This window comes from Octodon degus, unplaced genomic scaffold (assembly GCF_000260255.1).
Source record: "Octodon degus isolate 3935 unplaced genomic scaffold, OctDeg1.0 scaffold00145, whole genome shotgun sequence".
Classification (NCBI taxonomy): Eukaryota; Metazoa; Chordata; class Mammalia; order Rodentia; family Octodontidae; genus Octodon; species Octodon degus.
Genome location: NW_004524721.1, coordinates 4,305,011 through 4,320,103, shown reverse-complemented (window position 1 = coordinate 4,320,103; position 15,093 = coordinate 4,305,011). Strand labels below are relative to the sequence as shown.

Sequence of the window (15,093 nt, the reverse complement as noted above, 5' to 3'; positions counted from 1 at the left end):
GATAAATGACTAGATAGCCATGAAAATGTTTATTTTTAAATATTTATTTAAAATATTTATGTATTGATTACATATATATAATATATTATTTATAATTAAATATTTGTAAATATCCCTGAAGAGGTTTTTTTTCTTATCCTGCTCTTCCCTCAATGTTGAATATTGAAGTGGACGAAATAATCATTTTATTAAGTACAGGATCTGGGTTACAATACAGGAAGAAACTTGAAACTAAAGCATTTTATCTCTTTCTTGTTCCTCTCTGCACCATGAACATAGATGTGAAATACCACCTAAAATTGCCATAGATTCCTTAGCAAGTGCCTCCAGTTCCTTCAAGAAGAATGTTTTTAACTTTGGAACTTATGTCTTCTGTTAGTACTGGGGACTGAACTCAGGACCTTGTGCTTGTCAGGCAGGCTATTATGCTGCTGAGCTATCTCCCCAGTCCTTGGAATTTATGTTGGTATAGTAATAACTGCTGTAAACTCTAAGCTATAGTCCATAGTTCTCAAACATATACTTAAGCCATATGTATCCTTATGTTTGGGTGTTGGGATCTTTTGATTTTTCTTTTTTAACTCTCCTTCATCTACACACATAACCTCACTTTTAAGATAGCCTTAATATGGTAACACCCACATTAGATTTTGAAGTCTGACATGGGTAGATTTTCTGATGATCCAATGAGTGAGACACTTCTATTTCCCCCAGGACAGCTCTTTATTTCCACATTCTATTCAAATTTGCATTTATAAAAGATTTTGAAGCATTTACTGGGTAATAGGCACCACACTCATCTCTAACATTAAAATAGCCACTGCAGGGCCTTTGCTACTTGGCTAGCTTAGTCTGACATTGTAGTGTGAGGACTGACCATCGTAGAGCAGAAGACTTCTTCCCTACCTGTCCCCAGCAGTGGTCACCACCTTGTACACTCGAGAGGAGAACGATGCTCATGTTTCTGTGGTGTGTTTCAGCAACTGGGAAGTGTATACAGTATACTTGCCGCCATCTTGAATGTCGGAAACATTGAATTTTCTTCTGTGGCGACTGAACACCAGATTGACAAGAGCTACATTTATAATCATGTGGCTCTGGAGAATTGTAAGTTGTATGATCTTCCATTCAAAACTAAACTCTTTCAAGTCTTATACCTTAAGTGTCCCATAAGGATAATTTCAAGCAATTATACTCATATAGAATCCTGAAAAAGGTCCTCAGATTCAATTTGTGTAAAATGAAATTTTAGAAGTCCATTACTTGAAAACAGATTTTAATGAGTATGAACTGATTACTTTAGAAAACATTTCTGAAGACTTAGCCTTTATGACTGTTAGTAGTTATTTACATTTTAATGTGAAAACCCAGGAAAGATAGATAAAACATAACTAACTGATGGGGGAAAGAATGAAAATGTTTAACCTACAGATTTAGAACATAAATCATTTGAAAAGTAATAAAACTTGTATATTTTCTTACTGGATGAATTTTGTACACCCATTTGTCCTGGATTAATTAGATGTTTTGTCATTTTCTAAACATGAAAAGCATATCAGGTTATTACTTCAAATCAGGTTTTCTCTTAACAGAATTTGACAAATTATTCCAAATAATTTAAGGACTCTTACTGATATCTTCCAGAAGAATAGATTTTTTATGCCTTGTTATTTTTATATTTGCATATTTTTTCATAATTCTATATTTGTTATCTTATTCATAGCCTAAGGAATCATGATACAAATTTTTATGCATATAGTTTTTTTTCCTGAATCATATTTACTCAAGAACAGAATGAGAGGCTTTAGGGTAATATCAGAAAACCAAATGCTGAACATTCCCAGACCAGATTTGTTGTTCCTAAGAGCTCTGTCATTTTCCACTAACATATATGAGATCATTTCAGTGGCACACAAGACATCAGGTTATTGTAAGTGAAAGGAACAACCAGATAACTTTGGCAATTTCTCACCATAATTAGAAGAGATATCACAGAACGAGATGCAGTGGTGTTAGTTTGTCCCTAAGGTAAGTCAACCTAAGCAGAGAAAAGGTTTATTTGGACTGTGACTTCAGCATTTTCAGGCTGTGTTCACTTGTGCCTCGTTCCCTTGCTTTGGAGCCTAGGCAAAGACTCCATCATGGCAGAGAATGGGTGGTGATGCCAAGCTGCTCACCTGTGGGGGCCAGGAAGCAAAGATACAGCGAGGATAGGGATAGGTGCCAATGCCCTCTTCAAGGGCACATACACAGTGACTCTACTTCCATCCCTACGCACAACCACCTACGGCCTCCACCACCTCCCAGTAGCTCTGCAGGGTGGGGATCAAATGTCTCATATATGAACCTTTGGGAGACATTTAAGGTCAACACCAACAGTTGTAAATACGAGTAGACCTGCAAACAACAAAACTCCAGGATTATTTCAATGCATCTATTTCTATATAACAAGAGAGTCATATAGTCGCTGAAAAGTTAATGTGAGTATAATTATGATACTTTCTGGAATAGCCACTTTGGGAAAATAAATTTTATTAATTTAGATTAAAATGATTTATAATTAAAGTTAGAAGGAATTATTTCCAAAGCAAAGCCACATCCCCAAGTGGTTTTTATAAGTGCATTATTTCATTCAGGAACTAGTTCTGTTTGTTCTATCTTGTATATATCCCTCAACTCTTCCATTTCTCTGTATGTTCATCTTTACCATTCTTGGCCAAGGCAGTATCTCCTCTTCCTTCAACTAAGGAATCTCTCAATTGTTCGTTCTGCATTGATCTTTTCATCTCATTCTCCATGGTTAATCCAGCAACTCCTTAACAAGCTCTCAGTCTCCCTCTTTTTCCTCCTGCCTTCTCTTCTTCCTCCTTTTTTCTCCTCCACTCCCTTCCTTCCTTTCATTCTTCATTATCATTTTCCTTTCCTTCTCTAGGTATTCGACTACATAGAAATTAAACTCTCATATAGTACGTAAAGAAAACATAAATTGTTTGAATGCAAATGAAAATGAGAAAAAACGTTTGCAAATATAAAAACTTCCCTTTAAACTCTAAGGCAGTCATATAAACTGATTAGGAAAAGGTGAGCTCATAAATGCAACAAGGCAATTTACAAAGTAAAGACCATAAATCACAAATAAAAAGAAGAAAAGAAAAAATATTCAGGAACCAGGGAAATAGTTTAGTAGAATAAGTGCTTGCCTGGCAAGCGCAAGGGCCTGAGTTCAATCCCCTGTTCTGCCAAAAAAGAAAAAAAGAAAAGAAAAAGAAATAATACTCAGCTTTACTTTGTATAATTAAAAACACAAAGATGTGTTTCCTGTCAGATTGGATATTTTCAAAAATAATTTGTAGTATCCATGATTAAAATTCATGATCCATGTATTAAAATTTTTAACCTTTTGTTTGGCTGAGAGGAGTATGATTAGTTCAGTTTTTGAAGAAAAGTTAATTAGTTTATGAAAAAGTTGCTGAATTCAGGTGATCTTTTATGCCAAAATTATATACCCTCATATTTTTTACCGTGAACCTTTGGAAACAACCTCAATATATAAAAACATTTTAAATTATTGATATAATATGTTAGAATATGCAACAAATTAAAATGATTAAAACAACATTCAACAAAGTGAGAAGTACTTAAAATATTAAGGTAGTTTTCATGCAGAGTAAGTAATAGCAATAAACATGCCTGGAATGAAAGAAATGAATGTTAACTTTAAAGATAAAATTTTTGTAATAAGCATATTATTACTTCTACAATGTGAAGAAAATGTTTTAATGTTAAATCAACAACTTTAGCTACATAGCCAGAAAATATCTTGTCAAAATGTCTAAAAATAAATTCAAACTTTTGAAAATGTTTTTAAAACTACTGAGCTCAAAACTTACCTGTCATGCAGTTTTGGTTAGAGATGCTTATTACACCCAAAAATTCATAATGCTTTAACTGAGTTAAAGCATTATGAATTTTAAATCCTTCTTATTGGATTATTGGTAAATGTTAAGCAAATATTCATTCAGATATCAAGCTTTATCAAAACTTAGTGATTAAAATATGGAACTAAAAGAAGTATGATAAAGGGGTGGGGAGACAGCTCAGCAGTCTAGGCACCTGCCTGGCAAGCATAAGGACACAAGTGGAACCCGCCCACGGTCCCACATGCCATTCAGGCCCTGCCCTGGGCATGCCACCCACCAAGGCTGGGCGTGGTGATGCACTCCTCGACTCCCAGTGCTGGGGAGGCTGAGATAGGTGGATCACTACAAGTTTGAGCTGCATAGTGAGACTCTGTACCAAAAACATAAAATTTAAAAAAAGAAGTATGATAAGAGGCCCATGAACGTTGAGGTACCTTTATTCTCTCTAAATTGTACATTGCAGAAGGTAGTTCAGACCAGCTTGTGTGGTATAATCTGCCAACTTCTTATTAATTTCTACAGTTTGAAAATAATTATACAGTAATGGTCTCAAAATTATTCCAAATATAATCATCATTTTTTAAACTTGGTAGTAGGGATTGAACCTAGGACCTTCACACTGAGCTTCATTCCCAGACCGTTTTTACTTTCTGAGACAAGACTTTCTGAACTTCCAGGGCTGGATTCACACTTGTGACCCTCTTGCCTCAGCCTCCCACAGTGCTGAGATTCCAGGTATGATCCTGGCTTATGCTGTGAAATTACTTAGTCACTTCAGTGAAATTATGTTGACATCACATAAACAACTGCTGTCTGGTGCAGCTGTTTCATGGTGCCAGCCAGTTTTCTTTGGGTTATGTCGTGTTTTGCAGCAAGCATAGATGAACCAGTGGTGAAAAGGAGAGGAAAAACAATTAGAAGGAAACGCAAAACTAATGTTGAATAGCAACTTATTTTTACATTATAGAATCTTCACATATTCATCTCATGTCATCTGAAGGAAGTGAATTAAAACATTTTCACTTTTTGGAAGTGATCTCATTGCCCTGATTTCTTCTCACCATTCATCCGTTGATTTTGCAGCTGCTTCCCTGCTTTGCATTCAGGCAGATGAGTTACAGGAAGCTCTTACCTCCCACTGTGTGGTCACGAGAGGAGAGACTATCATACGGCCCAACACCGTAGACAAAGCTACTGATGTCAGAGATGCGATGGCCAAAACTCTATATGGGCGTCTCTTTAGTTGGATAGTCAGTTGCATTAACAGTTTATTGAAGACTGACACATCACCAAGGTAAAGTTTTTCATACAAACTTTTCTCCTAAATGTCAAGTGATTTTATATTTTTTTATTTATGTGAGTCCCTTTGAAGATGTTTTCAATTGGTATAATTTGTCAATGTTACATTTCAGTTAATATACATAATTTCTTACCACATCATATGCCACATAACTGGAGAAAATTTTAATTGCTGCAACATAAAAGCTGTACCAATAAGAATAACCACAATGGAAAGTGATTTTTTTAAAGGTGGTATCTTACCGTCATTGTATTATTTTAATTAGAAAGTATCCATAAACTCTAACGATTTTTTACTTGTGTAAAATATCAATTCAGCAGTCTTTATTTTTTGTTTCAAGGGTTTAAATTAAATCTTGAAGATAAGGAAAAACTTCCTTTTCATAGTTGAATGCTCACTGCAAGCCTCCTGAGGGTAGGCGTTATGACTGGCCGTGAAGTGCGGCACAGAAATGGTATCGAAGTGACAGATGAGGCTGGGGTATGGGTACAGAGGATGTGTGCCCTGAGGACGATGGCCTCCACAGCAGTAGTCGCTGTCTGGACTGTACCTAGATATAAGTCTTTGCATCTATATTAAAAGTTTGTTCTGCCATAAATTTTATGAGTTTTAGAGATGTTGTGTGTGGAAAAGCAAGATGGATGCTTGCCTTTAGATCACCCTATTCACACCTGCTAAGCATAAAAGATGATTTTATGCACATTTCAAGCATGCAGCTATTATTTTTCCATTAAAATACATCCCACACCATAACATTTCCCCATCAAACCATCTAAGAAGTTACCCATTATTCCTCTCCTTTTCTTAATGTGCCCCTCAAAATTGCTTTATTATCTACCTACTGAAGTTTACAAATCACAACCCAGTTGGCCCATTATGACCAAAACAGTCAAAACGATTTGTATGTTCATGTGTGGCCATCTCTACATATTTATATGAAAATAGAAAAATTCAAACTTTTTCAACAAGTATATATTTCATATACTGTAGGCAAGATAAAGATTTGATCTGACCTTTTAAAAATAATTTTATTAAGAAACAAAGAGCAGTGAGACAATTTCAAAACTGATTACTAGGACAGTTTCAATAATTAATACATTGCATATTGTTGTCTTAGTGGTTATTCATTATACAAGATACAGACATGTTATCCTGTCCATAAATACTATTAAAACAAATCTTTCTACCATTGAATTAAGAGAATGTAGCTGTATATCTATCCTATTTTGAATATACAGATACAACATGGTTGTTCATTTGTATCCCCCTTTTTTGTTTAGTTTTGTCAGAGAAGGGTATTACAGTGTCATTTAAATATTGTAGGTATATGAATTCAGCAAAATATTCCAATATAGTCCAGTAGTCCAAGAATAATAGTGGGTTTTCCATAAGACTGGCAATGTCAGAAGTTGTTGACTTGAGTCTTTTACAGCTCAGCATATTAATATGGCTTTACTTTTTATACTTCGTTTTCATACTTTTCTGCTGGATGGTTAAGACCAAGATAAGGCAAGACCTATAATCAGATGCAAATGTTACATTTCTTGTTATATAGGTCTTGCTATATCTTGGTCTTAACCATCCAGTAGAAAAGTATAAAAATGAGGTATATAAAGTAAATCCATATTAATACGATGAGCTGTAAAAGGCTCAAGTCAATAACTTTTCAGGTTAACCCACTAATATTATAGACTGCTAGACAGTGTTAGATTGTTTAGTTGAATTCAAACACCTACAGTATATAGATGCCAATAGAATATTCACCTCTGACAGGAAAAAAAAAAAAAAAAGGATACAAAGAAAAGATCATTTTGTATTTATATATATAAAATAGGATAAATTTACAGCTACTTTCGCTTAATTCAATGAGAAGAAAGAGGTGTACTAACAGTGTTTGGACAGAATATCCTGTCTGCTTTTTGTACTATGGATAACCACTAAGAAGATAACAATGTACAGTGTATTGATTATCAAAATGGTCCTATTAATCAGCTGTGAAACTCTCATTCATATTTACTTCTCAATAAAAAAATGGTTAGGATAGATATATAGTTACAATCTCTTAATTCAGTGAATAGAGGGATTTGTTCTAATAGTGTTTATAAATAGGATATCATGTCTGCATCTTGTACAACAAATAACCACTAGGAAGACAGTATGCAATGTGTTAATCATTGGAACTGTCCTACCAATTTGATTTGAAACTGTCCCATTGCTATTTGTTTCTCAATAAAATTATGGGAAAAAAATAAATAAAAATTAAAAACCCTCAAAAAAAAGACCTATTATACAAGAAATATAGCTTTTGGATCTGATAAGGTCAATCAGATTCCCTCAGGATTTATCCTGAAACCCTGTGCTGCAGTTTGTAGATCCTTTGTCAGTGTCAGCCATGTGGATAAGTCACGGCCATTGCTTGACCAATTTACTCTCTGTGAAAGCCTGACCTGACCTTTTAATTATCATCTGCATGCTTTGCACTGGGTGCTGCCTGCCCGGCGAGTTGATCTGAAATCCTATAATAGCCTATAGATTTTTAAAGAATTTTTTTACAGCAAGTTTTTAAAAAATAGCTTTAAACTTAAGTAGCCTTGTTTGATTCTGTCTAGATTTACACTGAGATTCTGGAAAGCCTGTGCCACATGCCAGGCTTCCCACTCACTTGTGTGAGGCTAGGTAAGTGGCTGCATTTTTCTGGGTCTTTCTCTCATCTGCTGTCAAATAACTCCACCAAATGACAAATTCGCATCTTCAAGTGTTAAAGCCTTTTAAGAACCTGTTAAAAAGCTTTATTCCAAAATAAAAACATGGACACATTTGTACATACTTAACAAATTATTGCACAGAGTTGCGATTCCAGATCCTTTGAAGGCCAGTAACAGATTTCCTGAACTCAGTTATCTCAAAGCTCCCTGTCACACCTAAGATGTTTTTAAACAGTAATTAAATACTTTATAAGATCTTATGGGCCAAGGTACTGAAAAAGCAGAGTAAGTTTCCCTAAACCAACATGAATCTTAACTAGACATCTTGCCTCAACTACTGTTTAAAATGGGAACTGTCAGAAATCCTCACCTGGTTTTTCCTTTGACCCTCCCACCACATCTTTTAAGAACTTTTTTGTCCTATCCTTTATAAATGCACATAACAATAATTTTGAGTGTGCGCATTTCTTAGAAGAGTGAACTTTGTGACCAAACAGAAAAGTGCACTTGCAATACTTCATTGTGAAATGCCATTGTATTTAATTGTACTTGAATGTATTTAATTGTAAAATAAATCCCATATATTTATATCTTTCTCCAGATCACCATTTGTTCTGGACTTTTAAAAAGCAGATAATCCAAAGATAAATGATGATTCTTCAAATAAGATCTTTTCAATAAGATTTTAAATTGTTTTCCTAAAGTGAAAGACTAAATATACTCCTTAATAGAATTACCTAAGATGCCTAAGGTCCTGTGTTCAATTTCTGGTATTAAAAAAGAGACAAAAAAAACAACAGTTTTACTTGAAGTGTGTGTTCTGGTAGTAGTTTCTTAGCTCAGTCGCATGTAGGAGCTCTGAGATACTTTGCCATAGCTCCTAAGAAAATAAACTATAACTGAAAAGAATACCACTTTTGTTCTTCCAGTGGGAGTGGTGATGAGCTGAGCATTGGCATTCTTGATATATTTGGCTTTGAAAATTTCAAAAAAAATTCCTTTGAGCAGCTGTGCATTAACATTGCAAATGAGCAAATTCAGTATTATTTTAATCAACATGTGTTTGCATGGGAACAGGTAAGTCAAGGTACTTACTCTAAAGGTGCATGTATGCGTGATTACACAAATGAAGCAGAACCAAAACCATAGGTTTCAAGCTTTCAGCATTTAAAAAGATGATGAAAAAAACCTGTCTTTTCTCCATGTCAGCAGTACAAACAAAAAGTGTAATATGAACTTCATACAACTTGATATGTGAGGTTAAAATTCTCTAGGTGAAAATCATTATGCTATTCACCGAAACCTCACATGCCTAAACTCTTGCAAACAGAGAAATTTTCTCTGAAAATGTAAGTAAACAGATGTGTCTAACAGTATCTCTTTCTGTAGAATGCATAGCTGGAATTCTGTTTGGAATTTCAACATACATCTAAAATGCATTAAACCTCAGAATTCTAGTAGCTAGGCAACAGAACACAAGATAATGGGTTGATGCAAATGCCATGAAGCAGCAATTTTGTCAGAGTACAATGTGTAATTTATGATTCAGCTTCAAAAATATTCTTCTGCAGAGAAAAAGAAGACTTACTTGAATTGCATTTGGCAAAACTGTCAAAGATTAAATTATTGTAGTAAAAGGGGCACATTTAATATTCAGTATGTCATTTGTCTCCAATTTACATGATTTTGCTTCATGTTTATGGATTGTAACTAATGTTTAAATTTAAATTTAGGTAAGTTAGAGGTGCATGAGCCTCTTTTTATTTGAAATATTAAGGCTTAGGGCTGGGGAGATGCCTCAGTAGAATAAGCACTTGCCTGGCAAGTGCAAGGGCCTGAGTTCAATCCCTGGTTCCACCAAAAAATAAAAAATAAAAATAAAATAAAATATTTAGGCTTACAGAGAATTTGTTTTGAAATTACATTTTTAAAATGGTGGTCATAAAAGAAGACATTTAGATTTTGACATGTCCTAAACCAAAACGGGGTCAGTAAGATAGCTCAGCAGAATAAAGCACCTTCTTAGGCAAGTTTAGGCAAGCACAGGGACCACAGTTTGATCCTCTGGCACCACATGCTGTGCCAGCCATGCCCCCAGGGTGGCTGAGCACACCAGAGCCTGGGTGTGGTGGCACATGCCTGTAATCCCAGCTCTGGGTAGGCTGAAAAACAGGAGGATCACTATGAGTCTGAGCTGCATAGTGAGACCCTGTAAGAACCAAATACATTTTTTTTAAACAAAAGCTTATAAATTTGAGCCTTGATATCTGTTTTTCCAGCTCTGTCTTACCTACATCAAAATTTAGGCTGTCACGTATTCATTCTTTCTCTCCCTCTCCTTTTGGTCTCCTCCTCTGCCTCTCTGTTGGCATCCTTCAAATAGGCTCAATATATAATGAAATCTCTTTAAAACCTTAAAAACAAAGAAAAAACAGAAACCACAAAACTCTTCCTTGCTCCTCTGTGGCCATGACCTGTCTTCCTGTCCCTCGTGGTCAAGCTCCTTGGCAGCATGGGCAACACTCACTGCACTTAGCGACTTCTGCCCCACCTGGTTGTGTTGATCACAGAGCTCTGGCTCCGAAAGTCTCCACTATAGAATGGCCCTAGTTTCACCAGTCACTAGTATGCCTTTCTCATTAGTCCATGAGTTCCTTTATATCCAGTATCATGTCTTAATTCTTTTTGTATTTTTCAGAGGCTGACATGTAAGTGCTCAATGAATATGAATTGATTTAATGGCATCTCTCTTAATTAGATAACTCAGAATATTTATAGAAACCATTGAAACTAGAGACTGAACTAAATATGCTTGCTTTGGTTTGGGCTTTTTGATATAGATCTGTTGGCCTACTTTTTAGACCCAGGTACATCCTCATGTATCTACCACCTGGTAAATTAATGGCTTGCAGGGGTAAAACTCTATTTTCTGGATGAGATTAGAATCTAAATTTTATTGCAACTAACCTTAAACCAATGTATAGATTTGTCAATGATTATTGTTATTTGCTTTTTATAGAATATAATATTTTTTAAATCACTTTAGTGGATTTTAATTTCATTCATAATCCTGATGTTCTACCTTTGTTTTTGGTCTTGGTACAGAAACTATTCTTTAAGGTCCTTCATAATATCCTTGAAAGGGACCAGGGAGATGGCTCAGCAGCATACACAACTGCCTGGCAAGCACAAAGTCCTGAGTTCGATCTCTGGCACCAAAAAACAAACAAAAAACTTAAGAAGCTTTCTAAACAAAACAACTCAAAGTTTCCCCCAATATGATTAAAACTTCAACTAAAGTCCAAGATTATACAAAGCACTCTGACAGACTCAAGGCATTCCTAATCTTTTCTGGTACCTTTCTAGACATTGTACCAAACATGGATCCGGATAATGAGCACGCAATGTGGTGGATACAGGATTATTCAGTGATTCGCTCAGCTTTTTTTTTTTTAATTTTGTTGTTTGTTTTTAATGTATTTGGTTGTTATAGAGTCTCACTATGTACCTCGGACTCACAGTAATCCTCCCATTTTCCGCCTCCCCAGCATTAGGACTGCAGGTGTATGCCACTACACCCGGACTCTGGCCTGCTCAGCCCACCCTGGGGACAGGGCTGGTGTGGCATGTGATGCCAGAAATCAAACCACAGATCCTGTGCTTGCCTAAGCTTGCCTAAGCAGGCTGTTTAGTCCACTGAGCTATCCTGCTGGCCCCCATTGGCTCAGTTTTAATATATGGTTACACATTTTTTTTTCCTTTCACTTTGTTACTTTCCTGTGATGGCAGGAAATGTAATTAAGAAATGCTTACTCTAACCTAATACATAAATTATCACAGTTAAAAGTACACTTAATTTATGTAAATGAAAGAGAAATCATCAATTAAGGTCATGGTCACGCTTCTTTTGGTCAAGCGTAACCTCAGGGTTGACGTAGCTGAGGGCTTCTGAGTTTAGGAGAGCCATTATGGCAGTCAGTAGGAAGTGGCCTACAACCTCACGGGACATAAAAATGGCTACATCTCACAGAGATACATTCTCACACCCTAAAGTTTAAAGCTTTTGAGAGTTTGAATGTGAGCGCCAACACATAATTTGTGACAATTACCAAGAACAGAAATTCATTCAATACCCAATACCTGTGTTTTCACTTTTTTTTTTTTTTTTTTTTTTTTTTTTTTTTTTGGTGGAACCGGGGATTGAACTCAGGCCCTTGTGCTTGCCAGGCAAACGCTTATTCTACTGAGCCATCTCCCGGCCCCTGTTTTCACCTTTTACAACATTAAGGGTAACAAGAATCAGTCACCTGATTAAAGACTGGGCAATTAAAGATAAACCTCTGATAAATATCTTCAACTTGTGTCCTAAAGTGCAAACTTCTAGATGTTATGTCCTAATTTCTTTCCTACTAAGTAACATGTGTACTGTGATGATAAGATTCGTCTTCTTTTAGCTCTCTAATAAAAGGTTTATCAAAGGCACTTTCTTTAAGCCAAAACATTTAGAATTCCTTAATATAACAAATCTTCACTTTTAAACATGCAGCCAAGTGTTTGGTTATCCTTTGACCTCACATCAAAATATTCCTTATGCTTCTCATGCACTGAATATAGAAGTTAATTTCCAGATAACTAAATACACTCAGAGCCTTGCAGCCGCTCCTAACAGGAGCATAACTTCAACTTCCTGTAGCACAGCCTCTCCTTTTCCATGGCCTGAGCGCCTGCTTAGCATTCATGCTGCTCACATAATCTGTTTCTCTTTCGTTGATGAAGCTTGGGCTGGGATATGGCTCAGTGGCAGAGCTTTGGCCTTGGAAAGAAAGAAAGGAAGGAGAGGGAGAGAGACAGAGGGAGACAGGGAGACAGAGACAGACAGACAGAGACAGAGACAGAGACAGAGACAGAGACAGAGACAGAGACAGACAGAGACAGGCCAGAGCAGCATTCTTCAATGTAATGTGAAGATTCGTGGCACTTATTTTGATCATATTTTACATTTTAAAATTTCTGATAAAATTTCAATGAAATAAACACCTAACATCATAAATCCATACAATTGCTATAGTTTTGTACGTGTGAAGTGAAAGCATATATTCGCAACATAAAATAAATTTTGGCAAAAATTTGAACACAATATTAAGGAAGAAATAAGGTAAAAGATATCCAGGAATATTGCATTTCTGAATTCCTAATCCAAATATCTTATTCTAAACTGATACCTCTCAATAGAACATAAACTTATAAAATCCTATATAAATTTTGAAGAGTTTCAAGGCTAGATATCGTGTACTACAAGTTAACAGACTGAGGTTTTCATTTTGAAATGTGTTGTAGTTATTCTTTTCTGAAGAAGAAAGTTATTATAGAGAGCAGTATCCTCAAACTCAGTGCTCCAAAGTTCAACAAAATCTTTGTAAAATAAAACATAGATATTTCTTTAGGAATTGCCCACAATAATTTATCATGGCATTATTTATCATATACTGATTCAATGACTAGTGTCATCCTGGCTTAATCATAACATTTCCTGAGACTCTCCACTGACATTAATACAAAAACTAACAGGATCGACAAAGTTTAAAACATATTACAGTAACACATACATACCCATGTTTATAGCAGCATAATTGACAATAACTAAATCTTGGAAACATCCTATTTGTCCATCAATAGATTAACAGCTAAAGATAATCTGGTATTTATATACAATGGAGTACTACCTTGCCATAAAGAAGGAAAAACTTGAGTCCTTCATAGGAAAATGGATGTACCTTGAGACCATAAAGTTAAGTGAAATGAATCAATGCTGTATTAGGGCTTAAAATAGCTTCCGGGACTGGGCAAGACTCCTCAAAAGACTGTACATTCTCTGAATCAAATTCAATGCAGGATACAGAAAATTACAAAATTGACGTACAGTGGCCCCACACAGAGTCACATATAGAAGATCTGTCTGTGTTAAGATCTGCAGGGCCCAGATGAAGGCTAGGGCCCTGGCGATGTCCTGTAGGAGTCCACAGCAAGAGGCCAAAGGATTTGTGGTAGAAGCATCAGTGCTAGATGCTAAAGAGGCTGCAGCAGAGGTGGAGAGGCCAGTGCTAAAAGCTGCAGAATCTGTTCTGAAAGCCAGGAGAGGATGCCCAGGGCAAGACCAGAGTTCTTCCTAGGAATGTCAGCTAAAATCCTTCCCTCCTGTTCTCATTTTATACTGTTCTGACAATGATCCTACTTCCAGTGGGTTCTCCATGCCCAGAACCATGATAACTCATTTCATCTGAGCATTCCCCACTCAAGTTGACAATTAGTCAATTAATTAATCACCACAGATGAACAAGCTTAAATATTGTATAGCTTCTCTTATATGAGAAATCCAAAATATAAATAAACAGCATAAGAAAAATGGATACTGGAGCCAGCGAGATATCTGAGCAGTCTAAAGCTCCTGCTTAGGCAAGTTTAGGCAGGCACGAGGGACCACAGCCACATTTCAATCCCTGGCACTGCATGCTGCACCAGCCCCACCCTCAGGGCAGGCTGAGCTGGCCAAAAAAAAAAAAAAAAAAATGATGTATATAAAGAAATAGGGAGGAGGGCCAGCGAGATAGCTCAGCGGACTAAGCACCTGCTTAGGCAAGCACAGGGGCCTGGGTTCCATTCCTGACACCACATGCTGCACTGGCCCCACTCCTGGGCACACTGAGCTGGTAACCAAGTCTGGGCATGGTAATCCCAGCTCTGGGGAGGCTGAAAACAGGAGGATCACTACTAGTTCAACATAGTGAGACCATGCACACAAAAAGGGTCGGGGGACAGATTGATCTTTTGCAAATAGATAGGCCATCGTGAGATTAAGGGAGAGAATAATAAATTGACATGTGTCATGTGCCGGTACCAACTTCCCATGAGGATTGTGGTCATTATGTACTACAAACATACAAAATAAAAAATAAATTTGAGAAAATCTGAACACAGAGAAGAAAAAGTTTGTTTGGGGCTGGGCAGATGGATTAGTAGAATAAGCGCTTCCCTGGCAAGTGCAAGGGCCTGAGTTCAATCCCCAGTTCCACAAAAAAGAGAGAGAGAGAGAGAGAGAGAGAGAGAGAGAGAGAGAGAGAGAGAGAGAGAGAAAGAAAGAAAGAAAGAAAGAAAGAAAGAAAGAAAGAAA

General features: G+C 36.3%; 1 protein-coding gene across 1 annotated transcript in view; it reads left to right on the top strand.

Moving 5' to 3' along the window:
• Positions 1–15,093, top strand: part of Myo3a (myosin IIIA) — a 180,483-nt gene that overhangs the window by 123,813 nt on the left and 41,577 nt on the right. The window contains 3 exon segments of the mRNA XM_004641883.1: positions 981–1,107; positions 5,004–5,214; positions 8,861–9,002. Of these exon segments, the coding sequence (XP_004641940.1) occupies positions 981–1,107; positions 5,004–5,214; positions 8,861–9,002 (480 nt within the window).